At 53.0% G+C, this 15,306-nt stretch overlaps 1 protein-coding gene across 2 annotated transcripts in view; it reads left to right on the forward strand.

Moving 5' to 3' along the window:
* The window catches only part of HUWE1 (HECT, UBA and WWE domain containing E3 ubiquitin protein ligase 1), a 115,594-nt gene extending 109,803 nt beyond the window's left edge, over positions 1-5,791 (forward strand). For both annotated transcript variants that reach the window (XM_040998236.1, XM_040998245.1), the window contains 10 exons: positions 485-637; positions 1,041-1,286; positions 1,617-1,734; positions 2,258-2,398; positions 2,959-3,246; positions 3,362-3,467; positions 3,826-3,943; positions 4,191-4,372; positions 4,623-4,813; positions 5,178-5,791. In XM_040998236.1, coding sequence (XP_040854170.1) covers positions 485-637; positions 1,041-1,286; positions 1,617-1,734; positions 2,258-2,398; positions 2,959-3,246; positions 3,362-3,467; positions 3,826-3,943; positions 4,191-4,372; positions 4,623-4,813; positions 5,178-5,280 — 1,646 coding nt within the window. In that variant the 3' untranslated portion in view covers positions 5,281-5,791. The remainder of the gene's footprint in view (positions 1-484; positions 638-1,040; positions 1,287-1,616; positions 1,735-2,257; positions 2,399-2,958; positions 3,247-3,361; positions 3,468-3,825; positions 3,944-4,190; positions 4,373-4,622; positions 4,814-5,177) is intronic.
* Positions 5,792-15,306: the final 9,515 nt, after the last annotated feature.

Here is a 15,306-nt window from a genome sequence, read left to right on the forward strand (position 1 = left end):
GAAAACAAAACAAAAAAACAAACCCACAGCCTCAGACTTAGAATCAGAAAAGATAAAATCTGATTTTTTTTAAGTTCTGAACCCATCCTTGGCTAAGAAAACAGGGAGAAAGCAAATGACTTGCAAGGATGGCCGTGAGCATTTAATGGGGATAATGCTGTTGTTGCCACATTCCACCACTGCGGCAGCCTCCTTGTGCAGGGTGCACAGGTGCTCTGGCAGCTGCTGCGACCAGACTAGATGAGCTCTGCCCACCAAGACTGCGGAGCGGCTAGCCACACAGGGCCGCTGAGTGAGGTGTGGCCCTCGCGCCCGGGGGACCAGACTGCTCATGTCACTCCGGTTCACAGCGCCCCCAGTGCAGAATTAGACCTGGCTTTTCTGAGCGTGCTCAGTGGTGTGGTTAGGAGCATTTAGCTTGGGAAAAAAGTCTCAAGTGGGAGCAAAATCCTGAAGGCCTTGTGGCTCTCTTCTGTGTATGCAGTCACCTCGGAGGGATCCTCACAGGGGGAGAAGGAGGAGAGGCCGCCCGAGCTGCCCCTGCTCAGTGAGCAGCTGAGCCTGGACGAGCTGTGGGACATGCTGGGGGAGTGCCTCAAGGAGCTGGAGGAGTCCCACGACCAGCATGCGGTGCTAGGTGAGTTGTGCTCTCCGCCCCCAGCCCCCGCTTCTGCTCTGAAGCCCCCTCTGCCAACTCACTTGCTTCCTTCCAGCTCCGTGTCTCTCTCTGGGGAGAATTGGAAACCAAGTGGTTTTCTTCTCTGACCTCAGTATCCTCATATAAAGATTTGCCCCTCTCTCTCTCTCTCAATAGCTGCTGTCGTGGGCTTTTAGAGCAAGGTTGTCTGGCTAGGCAGTCTGCCTGCCCGTCTGTCTGTGAGTTCAGGGAAACTCCGCCTGCCTCCGCGGCTTTGTCCCACTGCTCTTCTTTCTCTGCACGTTTTCCTTGCTCCTCCTTCTGCCTGAGCTGTCTGTGAAGGTTAAGAGGTTTGCACGGCAAGGTTCATGACGTGTTGCTCTCCTGTCGGTCCCGCCCATAGTGCTACAGCCTGCGGTCGAGGCCTTCTTTCTAGTCCACGCCACGGAGCGAGAGAGCAAGCCCCCCGTCCGGGACACTCGCGAGAGCCAGCTGGCCCACATCAAGGATGAGCCACCTCCACTCTCCCCTGCCCCCTTAACCCCAGCCACACCCTCCTCCCTCGACCCCTTTTTCTCCCGGGAGCCCTCGTCTATGCACATCTCCTCGAGCCTGCCCCCCGACACACAGAAGTTCCTTCGCTTTGCAGGTACAGGGAACCCCTCAGATCCCCCACATACAATGCAGGGTCTTGTTTGTACATTCTATGTCTAATTCTGTTTAGATCCTTGGGAGGTTAAGGCATATGTATGTTAGCCAGTGAACTGAGTATAGCCATTGCTGAAGCCCATCCGTGCTACTCAGACTGAGGGACTGTATCATGAGACCCTGGGAAGCTAGGATCAGGCAGAGCTGGCCTGATGGGTTCCCTCTGTAGGCCCCTAACAAAAAAAGGAAGAGTGTGACTGACTAGCCAGCTGTCTCCCAGCTTCCTGGGAGCCATGATCGGCTGATCCTTGCTGTCATTTCTCGCCCCCAGAGACTCACCGCACTGTGTTAAACCAGATCCTTCGGCAGTCCACCACGCATCTCGCTGATGGGCCTTTTGCCGTCCTGGTGGACTACATTCGCGTCCTCGACTTTGATGTCAAGCGCAAGTATGTACCTTTGACATCAGTTGGGTTGGGGCGGGAGAGCAGCTCTCCAAAGGGTATCTTCCCTCCTAGAAAAAGGAGTCACAAGGTTGTTCCTGGGGCCCAAAGTTTGTGTTGGTGGCAGCGCATGGCATGATGCTGGTGGGAAAGCAAGTCAGCCAGCCACAGGCATCCCACTGAAAGCCACCATGCCTAACACCCTGCCTTTGCTTCCCTTTTACCAGGATAGACGCATTCCATGCTCTAGATTAGTGACTGAGGGGCTGCCAGAATCTGTGCTGCGTCCTCATGCCCCCTTAGTTACTGGGGAGGCAGAGAATTTAGAGTTGCTAGTGTTGTGAACTACCTTCCATACTAACTTCAGCAACTAGGCATTCCCCAAGAGGTTAAGGAGGAAGAAGTCAAAGTTTCAGGCAATGGGAATTATGGGAGCTGACGCTGCATCTGTGGAGGCGGCATCCCATGGGGACACCAGTTCACTCTGCCACCCTCAGTCCTCTTTCCCTTCCTTTTCCCCACTCCCAAGGTACTTCCGCCAGGAGCTGGAGCGCTTGGATGAAGGGCTCCGGAAAGAAGACATGGCTGTGCATGTCCGCCGTGACCATGTGTTTGAAGACTCCTATAGGGAACTGCATCGCAAATCCCCTGAAGAAATGAAGAATCGATTGTAAGCACCCAGAATGGGGGGCAGGCCATGAGGGGTGGACTTCTTTCTCACAGTAACAATTTCTTATTCTGGCCTCAAATTTAGGAAGGTCCCCTCTCCCCTCCCCATTCCCTGGGGGGTGTGGCTCAGGTGGTCTTACAGAGCCGCCTCCCATCTTGTGTGCCTGCTCTACTGCCTGGCCCTTTGGCTGAAGGCCTTGCCCCGAGGCTTTGTGCTGCAATTACTGGGGATGGGAAACCAGAGGCGGGGTAGCGGGGAAGCTGTGCTGGGGTGAGTGACCCCCACCACTCCAGCTGCTACAGGAGGCCCCACATAGGCCCCTTAGCTTTGCCTGCTGGTGGTTTTTGGAATGCGCGATTATTGATGTCTTGACCTGTCCTCCGTTCATCAGGGTTGGTGTGTTTGTTTCGGACCCAAACCCCCAACCCATCCTCTGGACTCTGCTGGCACTCCCAATAACCTCCCCACCTGACACTGCACTCCCTCTCCCCTGCTGTGTGAGTAGCTGGGCCTGTGCTGGGCTGCCTGCCCAGCTCTCCTATGTCTGCTCTCTTGTACAGGTATATAGTATTTGAAGGAGAAGAGGGGCAGGATGCTGGAGGGCTCCTGCGGGAGTGGTATATGATCATCTCTCGTGAGATGTTTAACCCCATGTATGCCTTGTTCCGTACCTCACCTGGTGATCGAGTCACCTACACCATCAACCCATCTTCCCACTGCAACCCCAACCACCTCAGCTACTTCAAATTTGTTGGACGCATCGTGGCCAAAGCTGTATATGACAACCGCCTCCTGGAGTGCTACTTTACTCGGTCCTTCTACAAACACATTTTGGGCAAATCTGTCAGGTGAGGATGTGCTGCAGTCCTTGGCGTGCCCTCTGCCCTGGTGGTCGGGGCCTCGCATCCCACCGCTGCATGTCCCGGTCCCCCTCGGGCTGTGACCCTGGCTGTTATCTTTCAGATACACGGATATGGAGAGTGAAGATTACCACTTCTACCAGGGCCTAGTCTATCTGCTGGAAAACGATGTCTCCACCTTGGGCTACGACCTCACGTTCAGTACGGAGGTAGGTCACAAACAGGAAAGCCTGAGTGCCCAAAACAGTCCAGGCTATTGCCTTCTTTCCCAGCAGTAGTTCAGTTTAAGCCAAAAATGTACAGAGAGAAGTGGGGGAAAGGCCACACACTTTGCCCAAATAGTTTCTCACAAAAATTGTGCACTTGGCCCTCTGCTGTCTGCCAACCATTTTCCAGTCTGCTGCCTTCCTGGGGTTTGGAGCCAGGGAGCAGTTTCCCTCCTGGTGACCCTCTGCTCAGCAGAGCTGTGGTGGCTTGGGAGCCAGGTTGGCCTCCCGCCCAGGTGCCCATGTTGGTCCCAGCCTAGACCAAGCCTGATATGAATGATGGGTTTTTTGGGTATTCTAGGTCCAAGAGTTTGGAGTCTGTGAAGTTCGTGACCTCAAGCCCAATGGGGCCAACATCTTGGTAACAGAGGAGAATAAGAAGGAGTATGTACACCTCGTGTGCCAGATGAGGATGACAGGTAGGACTAATGTCGCTTGGGCCTCTTGTTGCTCACCTTATGAGCAAGTGCCACTCATTACATGAGCAGTTTTTGGTCCTCATCCCCTCTACCCCACCCCCACAGCATAGCCAGAACCGCCTCGCACAAAGGATCAAGACGCCTGAGCAAAAACAACCTCCTCAGTTCACCTGGAGCCACGTGGGGACTCTGAGCTCTGCCGGTCGAGGAGCTCAGAAGCCCCATGGCCTTTTGCTTCTCTTCCCAGGGGCTATCCGCAAACAGCTGGCTGCTTTCTTAGAAGGCTTCTATGAGATCATTCCAAAGCGCCTCATTTCCATCTTCACTGAGCAAGAATTGGAGCTGCTCATATCAGGACTGCCCACCATCGACATTGATGATCTGAAATCCAACACCGAATACCATAAGTACCAGTCCAACTCCATTCAGGTGAGCTGTCGCTGCCTTGAAAGAGAGACACAGACTGTGTGAGAGGAAGTAATGTCAGGTAGACCAGTACTCCCAGAGAAAGGAAGTCATGAGTGGCAGTTTGCCTGTGTCTGTTCTTCTGGAGCATATTTTCAGGAAATGTTCTTGCCCATCTTAAAACTGAGAGAACTGAAGCCCATCCCAGAGCCCGGCCCTGCCCCCTCTCCAGGGAGCTCGGTCCTCAGCAGGCTTCTTGCTGTGTCTCCTGCAGATCCAGTGGTTCTGGAGAGCCTTGCGTTCTTTTGACCAAGCTGACCGTGCCAAGTTCCTCCAGTTTGTCACGGGGACTTCCAAGGTGCCCCTGCAGGGCTTTGCTGCCCTCGAAGGCATGAACGGCATCCAGAAGTTTCAGATCCACCGAGACGACAGGTCCACGGACCGCCTGCCTTCAGCTCACACTTGGTAAGCGAAAGGGCTGCTGTGTTCCTGTCCACCTTTCAGGCTGCACTTGCACATCCTGGTGCTTCCAGGCTCCCAACCAAGGTTGGGAACACAAATCTGGCCCAGTCCAGAACCTCGGATAGTTTACAGGCTGGTGATTCTACAGAGAAGGTGATGGGAGGCCGCCCCAGGAGAGTGGGGAGTATCCAGGGCTGAGTCTTCAGTAGAGGCACAGACTGAAAGTACCACCAGATCCAAAGAGGTGTTTAGGATTGCTGTGCCTGTAGGCCAGGCTAGTCAACAGCAAGTGACAGACTGCTGCAGGGAGGGAGAGTCCAATGGCAGGCATCCTTCCTCATGCATTCATCTGTCTTTCTTTCCTCAGTTTTAATCAGCTGGACCTGCCCGCCTATGAAAGCTTCGAGAAGCTCCGCCACATGCTACTATTGGCCATCCAGGAGTGCTCTGAAGGTTTTGGGCTGGCCTAAGGAGGCCCCGCCCACCTCTGTGGGATTTTTCTACCACTGTTGGACCTAGGGAGGGGGGAAACAAAGAACCAGAAAGGAAAAATGTCAAAAACCAATAAATGAAATCCATCAGCTCACCATGTGTGTCCCGGCTGCCCACCTTCTGCAGCGCGTTACCTGCTGCTCTCTCCTGCTCATCCCCCCCCCCCGCCCCTCGCCTCTTCCCCCTTCTGTGCCGTCCATGAGCCCCACCCCATGTGTTTCAAAAGGCAGTAGCCTTTGCAGGGACCTGTTTGTCCCAACTGATTGAACAGTGTGCTCCTCAGATTCTGTGTTCAGAAGGATTTGCTGCAATGAGACTTGAAACCTTTGGATAGGGGAAAAATTATATATATATATATTTTTTTGTTCTGTTTGCATTTCTTAATTTGTGCTTGGAATGTGTTGATGTGCACAGCTAATGATTCAATGCGAGACAAGATTGGCGTCTGTGTTGTGGAGGTTTCAAATAAAGAGCACTCTTCATAACTCACCTTTCACAATGGAGGTTTTTTTTCCAAATCTTTCTTAGACTTCTGCAGAAATAATGCAGATACGCTCTCCAGGAAATCATCTCCACCCTACCCTACCCACCCAGCTGTCCCTGCCGTGACTTCCCCCTTCCCAGCTTGTCCTGGTGCACAGGAGAGAGTGGTGCTGGAGGCACACATAAAGCCTCACCTTACTCACAAGGAGCAAACCACAGCAGGGTGTGTACAAAATTGTCAGAGCTCGCTCATGCCGTCTCCAAGACGGGTCTTCTTCTGCTCCAGCCAGGGCCCCAGCTGAAGACCTTGGGTGCTTTTGCCAACGTCTGGGTTCGACCCGCTGGATCACCATTTGTTTTGTTTTGTCTGCTTCCTGTCATCCACCTGCCTGTCTGCTCAGACCATCTAGTGCTGTCTTGTGGTTTCCACTCCTTCCGGCACTCGGAAGCTCTTCAAAGAACTTTTGATGGTCCCACCTCCAAAGAAGAAAATAATCGAATAAAACAAGTTAGAAAAAGAATACGAGGTAGTGCTTTGTGTGGTGTCTCCTGTTCTGTAAGGTGCTAGCTCCAAAAGAACTCCCCCTGGCCTATGCCAGAGTGAGTGCAGGTCCACAGGACTGCATCCTTACTGGTTCTGTGTGCCCAGTGCACATGGTGACTGCACTTCCTGTGCCACGTTCCCATCCCACTAGGCCTGCTCGGACCCCTGCAAACAGCCGCTTTAGTCCTGAGGAGAGCTGTCGGCTCGGAGGGAGGAGGGCGGTATGTAAGATGGTCCTCCAGGGGTAGGTAGGGAGACCTGGACACATTCATTAAAAGTCCAGCTTTAATTTGGGAGTAGAGATGCATACTGCAATGTATCTTCACTGTATGCTTGTCTCCGTGACAGTCCAACCAATAACTTTTTTTAAAGATTTATTTTTATTATTTTTTTTTTATTGGAAAGGCGGAGAGACAGACAGGAAGATCTTCCGTCCAATGATTCACTCCCCAAGTGAGCACAACGGGCCGATACTATGCCGATCCGAAGCCAGGAGCCTCTTCCGGGTCTCCCACGCGGGTGCAGGGTCCCAAAGCTTTGGGCCGTCCTCAACTACTTTCCTGGGCCACAGGCAGGGAGCTGGAAGGGAAGCGGGGCTGCCGGGATTAGAACCGGCGCCCATATGGGATCCCGGGCGTGCAAGGTGAGGACCTTAACCACTTGCGCCACCGCGCCGGGCCCCCAATAACTTGTTTAAAATGAGTAAGATATGTATAAAAGTAAAGGGCCTAACTTCAACAGGGACACCTTTCCACAAAAGCTGCCAACCGCCCTCCACGCTGGCACTGGCCCCTCCCCTGTAAAGGCCCAGCACTGAATGGCATGAAAGGTCTTTCTGACATTTTCTCGTCTCTTTCTCTCTCTCTCTCTCTCTCTCTCTCTCTCTCTCTCTCTCTCTCTCTCTCTCTCTCTCTCCTGTGTCTGTAACTCTACCTTTCAAATAGAAATTAATGTATTGGGGCCTGGCACAGTAGCCTAGTGCCTGAAGTAGTCCTCACCTTCCATGCACTTGCATGCACTGGGATCCCACATGAACACTGGGTCATGTCCCAGCTGTTCCACTTCCCATCTAGCTCCCTGCTTGTGGCCTGGGAAAGCAGTCAAGGACAGCCCAAAGCTTTGGGACCATGCACCCTCTTGGGAGACCCGGAAGAGGTTCCTGGTTCCTGGCTTCGGATTGGCACAGCACAGGCTGTTGCAGCCACTTGGGGAGTGAAGCAACAGACACAAGATCTTTCTCTGTGTCTCCTCTCTGTAAATCTGTCTTTCCAATTTAAAAAAAAAATCTTAAAAGAGAGAGGTAAATATATCATTTAAAAACTGAATTGAGTGGGGCTAGCACAGTGGCTCAATAGACTAATCTTCCACTCTGTAGCATAGGCATTGTATATGGTTGCTGGTTTGTGTCCCAGCTGCTCCACTTCACAGCCTGGGAAAGCCATAGAGGATGGCCCAAGGCCTTGGGTCCATCATTGTTGTGGAGACCTGGGAGAAGCTCCTGGTTTTGGATGGACTCAGTTCCAGTTATTCCGGCCATTTGGAGAAAAAATCAGTGAATGGAAGATCTTTGAATATCTCTTCTTCTCTGTAACTCTGATTTTCCAATAAAAATAAATTTTAAAAATAAGGTCAAAAACTGAAAAACGGGCCTGGTGGCATGGCCTAGCGGCTAAAGTCCTCACCTTGAGCCTGCCGGGATCCCGGTGGATGCAAAGCGAGGATTTAGCCACTAGGCTACCACACTGGGCCCAATTTTGTTTTTAATTCATGTGTTATTTTTTCTTTTGTGTTTAAAGTTGTTGTTTATTTGAAAGGCAGAATAACAGAAATGAAAGAGAGATATTCCATCTACTAATTCATTCTCAAATGGCCACAGCACCTGGAGTATCCAACTCATGGCACCTTGACTCACCCGAAGCCAGGAGCCAGAAGCTTCATTTGTTCTCTCCTGCCCAAGGCCTTGGGCTGCTTTCCCAGGCCACAACAGGGAGTTGGATTGGAAACAGAGCTGTCATCCACTGCTTTCCGAGGCCACAAGCAGGAAGCTGAGTGGGAAGTAGAGCAACCGGGACACGAACCAGTGTCCACATGGGATCCCGGCAGAGCAGCTTGATGAGTATTAGCCTGATACACCATGCCATCTCGCTCTGGCTCTCCGTGGAATTCTCTTGGCGTGAATGAGCAGCAGGCTGCATAAGCCGGTGCCCGTGCCGACATCCTATTTCCTAGCTGGGACGTGAACTGGTGCTCATATGGCATGCCAGCGTTTGCAAGCAGAAGGCTAGCTGAGATGTTACGCCAGCTTCTTAGCTAGGGCTCTTGGTGAAGGCCGGAGAGCTACAGAACACGCAGTGGGGAAGGAGGCACAGGTGTCAAGGGTAGCCCCATGATCAGTTACAGAAGTGAGTAATGAAGCAGCTTGCTTGGTTTCCTCTTGCTCCCTGTGTGTTTATGCTCATGTGCTTGTGTCAGCCTCTTCTACTCACTGCTTTGCATTTTGTTCTCCGTGCAAGTCTTTGATGCAATTTCCCAAGAAGTTCTTAGGTAACAGGCTCACTGGTGGGCCCACGGTCTAACTGGAGGGTCAGCGACTCCTGGGACTGGGTGTCCCACCATGGGCGGGATAAAGGCCGCTGTTCCCTCCCACCTTGGTAGGAATGACGCTGTTTGGCAGCCCCACTTCCAAGTCCAGCTTCCCGCTCATGGACCTCAGATCTATCTGGGTGATGGCCCAAGGACTGGGGTTCCTGCCAACCTTGTGTGAAACCTGGATTGACCTCCAAGCTCCTGGCTTCGACCTGGCCCAGCTCCAGTTGTTGCAGGCATTTGGGGGAGTAGACCAGCACGTGCACAATCTCTGTCCTGTCTCTCCGCCTTTCAAATAACAGCTCAAGAAAACCTCTCCCCTTTCCAGGTCAAAAACAAGCCAGAAAGAAGCCGCTGTTTCATTGTATGAGGATTCAAATGTGAGTAGAAGGCTGTGCGTGGGTGCTATTCGGTGGTGTAGCAAATAAGGCTGCCACCTGCGACACCGCCAGCCCGTACAGGAACCAGTTTATGTCCCGGCTGCTTCACTTCCAATCAGCTCTCTGCTAATGCACCTGGACAGCCAGCAGAGGGCGGGCCACAGGATTGCTACCCTGCACCCGTGTGGAAAACCTAGGAGCAGCTCCGGCAGGGACAGCCATGTGGGGAGTGAACCAGCAGCTGCAAGTCTTTCTCGCTTTTTAAAAAATTTAATTAGATTTTTATTGGAAAGTCAGATTTACAGAGAGAAGAAGGGATAGAGAGAAAGATCTTTCTTCCATTGCTTCACTCCCCAAGTGGTTGCAGTGGCTGGAGAAGAGCCGATCCGAAGCCAGGAGCTTCTTCCGGGTCTCCCCCATGGGTGCAGAGGTCCCGGGCTTGGACCATATCTACTGCTTTCCCAGGCTACAAGCAGGGAGCTGGATGGGAAGTGGAGCAGCCAGGATTCGAGCCAGTGCACATAGGCAATGTTGGCACCGCAGGCAGAGGATTGGGCTGAAACGCCATTACCACAGACGAGCTGTACTACTTAGTAATGTTTGCCTCCTGGCTTCCAGTTCCACCCTGCTGCCTGCTCTGTGCACATGGATCTGCTCTATCCAAATGCTTTTCCTTGGTCGGCTGGTATGAGGCTTTGCCGCTAGAGGGCACTGGAGGGACATTGAAGGAAGGAAAGCCGTGTCCACTGTGTGGTTTGGGAAGCGGCCGGGCACTCAGCAGGAGTTTGTCCTCTAAGGTGCACTGGCCAGGGCGCGGCTCGGGCGGAAGAGGGTGACAGCATCTTCCTCTGACACCCACCCGCCTACAGGTAGTTCTACAGCGCTGCCAGCCAGCCTCCCCTAGAGCAGGTGGATTTCTGTCAAGTTCCAGAGAGCAGATTCCTGGAAAAGGCCACTGCTCAGGGCAACCACGTCCGTGTTGGCTCGGATAACCACTGCGCCTCAGCTCCGGATGGTCGGGGGAGCAGGTGGCTAGGGGGAAGGGGCTGCCTTGGGTGCTCTCGGCCGTGTCTGTGCTTCCCTCTGTCGTGTTGACTGCGTACAGTGGATTCATCAAAGCTCTCTAGACATCCTGTCTATTCCATCATCCCAGGCATTCCGGGGTCACCTTGCACGGATTGCTCGCTATGGGTTATGCAAAGGTCTCCGAAGAGCTCGTGTGTCCAGACAGTGGCTACACACATCCCTGCGAGCAAACGCCTGGGGTGAGCACGCCATTTCGGATGCCATCATACCACATTGGAATGGCCGGCTCGAGGTCTGGCTACGCTTCTTCCGGTCCAGCTTCCTGCTAATGTGTAGACTGGGAAGAGCAGGGGAGGATGGCTCAGGTCCTTGGTCCCTGGCACCGACATGGGAGGTGCATCCTGCTTTCTGGGATCCTGACTTTTGCTTGGCCCAGCCCTCATTGTTTTAGGACATTTTTTTAAATATTTATTTTTATTGGAAAGTCAGTATACAGAGAGAAGGAGAGACGGAGAAGAAGATCTTCCATCCACTGATTCACTCTCCAAATGGCTGCAACGGCTGGAGCTCAGCCAATCCAAAGCCAGGAGCCAGGAGCTTCTTCCAGGTCTCCCACGTGGGTGCAGGGTCCCAAGGCCTTGGGCCGTCCTCAACTGCTTTCCCAGGCCACAAGCAGGGAGCTGGATGGGAACAGGGGCTGCTGGGACACAAACTGTTGCCCATATAGGATTCCAGTGCGTGCAGAGTGAGGGTGTAGCCACTGAGCTATCTTGTCAGGCCCAATGAATAATTTTTTAAAAAAATAATAAATAGGGCCTGGCACAGTGGCCTGGTGGCTAAAGTCCTCACCTTGATCACGCCAGGATCCCATATGGGAGCTGGTTCTAATCCTGGTGGCCCTGCTTTCCATCCACCTCCCTGCTTGTGGCCTGGAAAAGCAGTCGAGGACGGCCCAAAGCCTTGGAACCTGCACCCGTGTGGAAGACCTGGAGGAGGTTCCTGGCTCCTGGCTCCTGGCTTTGGATTGGCGAAGCACCGGCCATTGCGGTTACTTGGGGAGTGAATCATTGGACGGAAGATCTTCCTCTGTGTCTCTCCTCCTCTCTGTATATCTGATTTTGCAATAAAAAATAAATCTTTAATGAATGAGTGAATAGAAATGCAAAGAGAAGCTGGCTGATGGAGGGAGCTACATTGCGCCCCAGCAGATCATGCTGCTACTGCTGACACCAGCATCTTGAGTCCTGTCTGCTCCACTGCCTCCCACTGCCGCACCTGGGAAAGCAGCAGAAGATGACCTAAGTGCTTAGGCACTTACACTGATGTGGACAATCCGGATGGAGTTCCAGGCTCCTGGCTTGGATGGCGTTGCTAGTTTGGGGAGCAAGTAAGCAGATGGAAGATCTCTTGTCTCTCCATCTGTCTGCGTGACTCCACGTTTCAAGCAGCTGAAAGTGGCAGCCGGAGTTCGCAGGGCAGTGCTGCATTCCAGAGAGGAGAGAGGACACCCAGACAGAAAGTTCTAAAAATCTGCTTAGGGTCCCTTTCAAGTCTTGACCTGAGCTCTGATCGGCATAAATAAGAGGAAACCGCCACCACCAATGACCATTGCAAGTATCAGAATGGCGGAGAAGGGTGTGGGGACCGCTCATCCAAGCCCCACTGGCAATATCCACATTGCAGACTGCACGTCCTGGCTGCTCTGCTTCCCATCCATTTCCCTGTTAATGAACCTTGCAGGCAGCTGCTGCTTGGGTTCCTGCCATTCATGTGGTACTCACATGGAGTTAATGGCTGCTGGGTTTGGCCTGGTCCCGCCTTTGCTAATGCAAGCAGGTGGGAAGTGACCCAGTAGATGGATGATATCTCTCTCTCTCTCTCTCTCTCTTTCTCTCACTCTGCCTCACTTGCTGTCATTCTGCCTTTCAAATAAATAAATAAACTCCAAAGAAAGAAGCAATCAGGAGGAATAATCCTGAGTTGGGAGTAGCCCGTCTCCATACCAGCCGAGGTGGCATTACCCAGTGCCACTTGAGCTCTCGCCCGGCAGTCAAATTAGCCCTGAACTCAAGGCTATTCAAATCTTGTCTCAAACCACTGCCAAACAAGCCTCACATATATCCAGTTGATTAGCTGTGTCTAAGCAAACGGCTAAAAGTCATTTAGGAAAAGCACACCCCCCAAACCTGCCCCCAACAAAGTGACATGTGCATGCAGTGTCTGGAATCCAGAGAGAAAACCGCCAGGCACACAGAGAGGCAGGGAAACGGGAAGCCATCAGAAAGTTCTTAGAGGGGCAGGCAGAGGGTGAGTGTAGCAGGCTTATCCTCTGTTTGCAGTGCTGGCATCCTATTACGGCACTGGTTCTAATCCCGGCAGCACCACCACTTCCCACCCAGCTCCCTACTTGTGGCCTGGGAAAGCAGTGAGGACGGCCCAAAGCCTTGGGACCCTGCACCCGTGTGGGAGACCCGGAAGAGGCTCCTGGCTCCTGGCTTCATGTTGGCTCACTTCCAGCCATTTAGAGAGTGAATCAGTGGATGGAATATAGCACGGTCACTCTCTCTGTTTCTCTCTCTCTCTCTCTGTGTTTCTCTCCCTCTCTCAATCTTCCTTGCAAATAAAATATCTTTCATAAAATGTTCTTGGAGAAAGCACTGTGTCTGGATTTCAGATACTTCTGTGCAAAAATGAGCTCATTTCTTAATTCCATTTGCCACAAACTTTTTGAGAGTGCGCGCTTCCATCCCAAATGGTCACAAAGAGCAGGGCTGGGCCAAGTAAAGCAGGGAGTTGGGAATTTAAGGAGGGCATCCTATAAGGCTAACAGGGAGCCGACCACTTGCAGCACCACCGCTGTCCGCCAGGGCTGTTAGCAGGAACCGAGAGCCAATGACCAGAGCTGGGGTCAAACCGCCGCCACTCTGCTGTGATGCAGACACCTTTATACATTTAATGTTTGCCTACTTGTTTTCATTTTATTTCAAAGGCAGAGAGACAGAGCAGGACCTTGTAGGCACTGATCCACCCCTTAAATGTACAAAAACAGGCCCGGCGCAGTAGCCTAGTGGCTAAAGTCCTTACCTTGACTGTGTTGGGATCCCATATGGATGCCAGTTCGTGTCCTGGCAACCCCACTTCCCATCCAGCTCCCTGCCTGTGGCCTGGGAAACCAGTAGAGGACGGCCCAAAGCCTTGGGACTCTGCACCTTTGGGGGAGGCCTGGAAGAGGCTCCTGGCTTCAGATTGGCTCAGCTCCAGCTGTTGTGGCCACTTGGGAAGTGAACCAGCAAATGGAAGATTATTCTCTCTCTCTCTTTCTTTCTGTAAATTGGATTTTCCAACAAAATAATTCTTTTTAAAATTACTTGTTTTATTGGAAGATTTTGGGCCAGCCCCTCTGTTGCTTTCCTAGTCCACAAGCAGGATGGGAAGTTGGATGGGAAGTAGAGCAGCCAGGACACGAACGGGCACATATATATGGGATCCTGGCGCTTGAAGTTGGAGGATTAGTCAATTAAGCTATTGCTCCGGGCCCTGTGTTTTCTCTTTAAACTGTACCTGAGAATTTCCTCCAAGCTGTCTATGGTTCACCACCCTGTTTTCCTTCTGGGGTCGGGGTGGGGGGTTGTAGCAGGCTTCCTGTCGTGTCTCATGCCCGGAAAACATTGTTTCACAGTCTTCATCTGCTTCTGAGGCCCCTGAAGGCCAGAGCGTGGCTCTGGTCCCTGTCCCTCCGGCAGAGCCGGACACAGAGTCCCAGCGCCTTCCCCTGAGCCGCAGCCTGCTGCCGGGCCATCCTCTGGCTGCCCACACTCAGCCCTCCTCTGCAGGTCACATTCACTGAACTCCCGTGGGGATGACTCCGTGGCAGCAGCTGCCTCAGCAATATTGCTCAACTCTGACAAGCAGCCTGCTTGCTCTCCACCAGCCAGCCCAGCCCAGCAGCGGCGGGGGCGGAAGGCATCAGGAGGTATCCTTTTGGTGCTGCCTGCACGTCCCCAGATCCTGCGCCCCTCCCCATCCTGCAGCAAAACCCTGAGCACAGCAGGAGCGGAGGGGCTGGTGCCTGCCTCGCTTGCGTCCTCATCCCTCGTGTGTGTGTGTGGGGGGGGGGCATGCCTGCACAGCTGTTTTGCGTGTTCTCAGCATGTGAGGCCGAGCCTGTGCAGTCTGCCTTCATGGGCTGTGTGTCTCTGCGCAGCACTTGCATGGCTGATGGCTCCTGTTACACTCAGTATCTCCGGATGGCAGTACCCGCCTGTGGTTCTGCTGTGGCTGTATTTCAGAGTGTGCACCTGTACACATGTGCAGTACATCTGGCTGACCACACAGCAGTGTCTCCGGGGGACTAGGGGTTGTGTCAGTGCTGCCATCTGTGTGTGCGCGTCTGCCTGCAGGCGGAGAGAGACAGCTGTTACACCAGGCTCTAGAATCTACTCATCCACTCCGCTGGGCCAAGGCCACCATCCTGCAGCATGTACTGCAAGGTTCGAGGAGGGGAGTGACATACTGGCTGGCAGGCACTGCATGTCCCCAGGTACAGGACTCACCAAGGAAGGAGGGAATTGAGGTGGCCCCCCAAAAGTCCAAGAGGACCCTATTCTCCCTGCCAGTCTTGTTAGGTTACTTTATTCAAAAAGTTGTATTTGTTTGTATTGCAAGGCAAATCAGATTTACGGAGAGGAGACAGTGAGACAGAAAGATCTTCTGTTTGCTGGTTCAGTCCCCAAGTGGACCCAACAATTAGAGCTGACTCGAAGCCAGGAGCCTGGAGCTTCTTCCGGGTTTCCCACACGGGTGCAGGGTCCCAAGGCCTGGGCCGTCCTCGACTGCTTTCCCAGGCCACAGGCAGGGAGCTGGATGGGAAGTGGAGTAGCTTGGATGCATTCCGGATCCGTATGGGCTCCTGGTGCTTACAAGTCAAGAATTTAGCTATCAAGCCATCACCCTGGACCCTCTCAGTCAGACTGTAAGCCCAACAC

Source organism: Ochotona curzoniae, unplaced genomic scaffold, assembly GCF_017591425.1.
Source record: "Ochotona curzoniae isolate NIBS_2020 unplaced genomic scaffold, NIBS_Ocur_1.0 contig_1274, whole genome shotgun sequence".
Lineage (NCBI taxonomy): Eukaryota > Metazoa > Chordata > Mammalia > Lagomorpha > Ochotonidae > Ochotona > Ochotona curzoniae.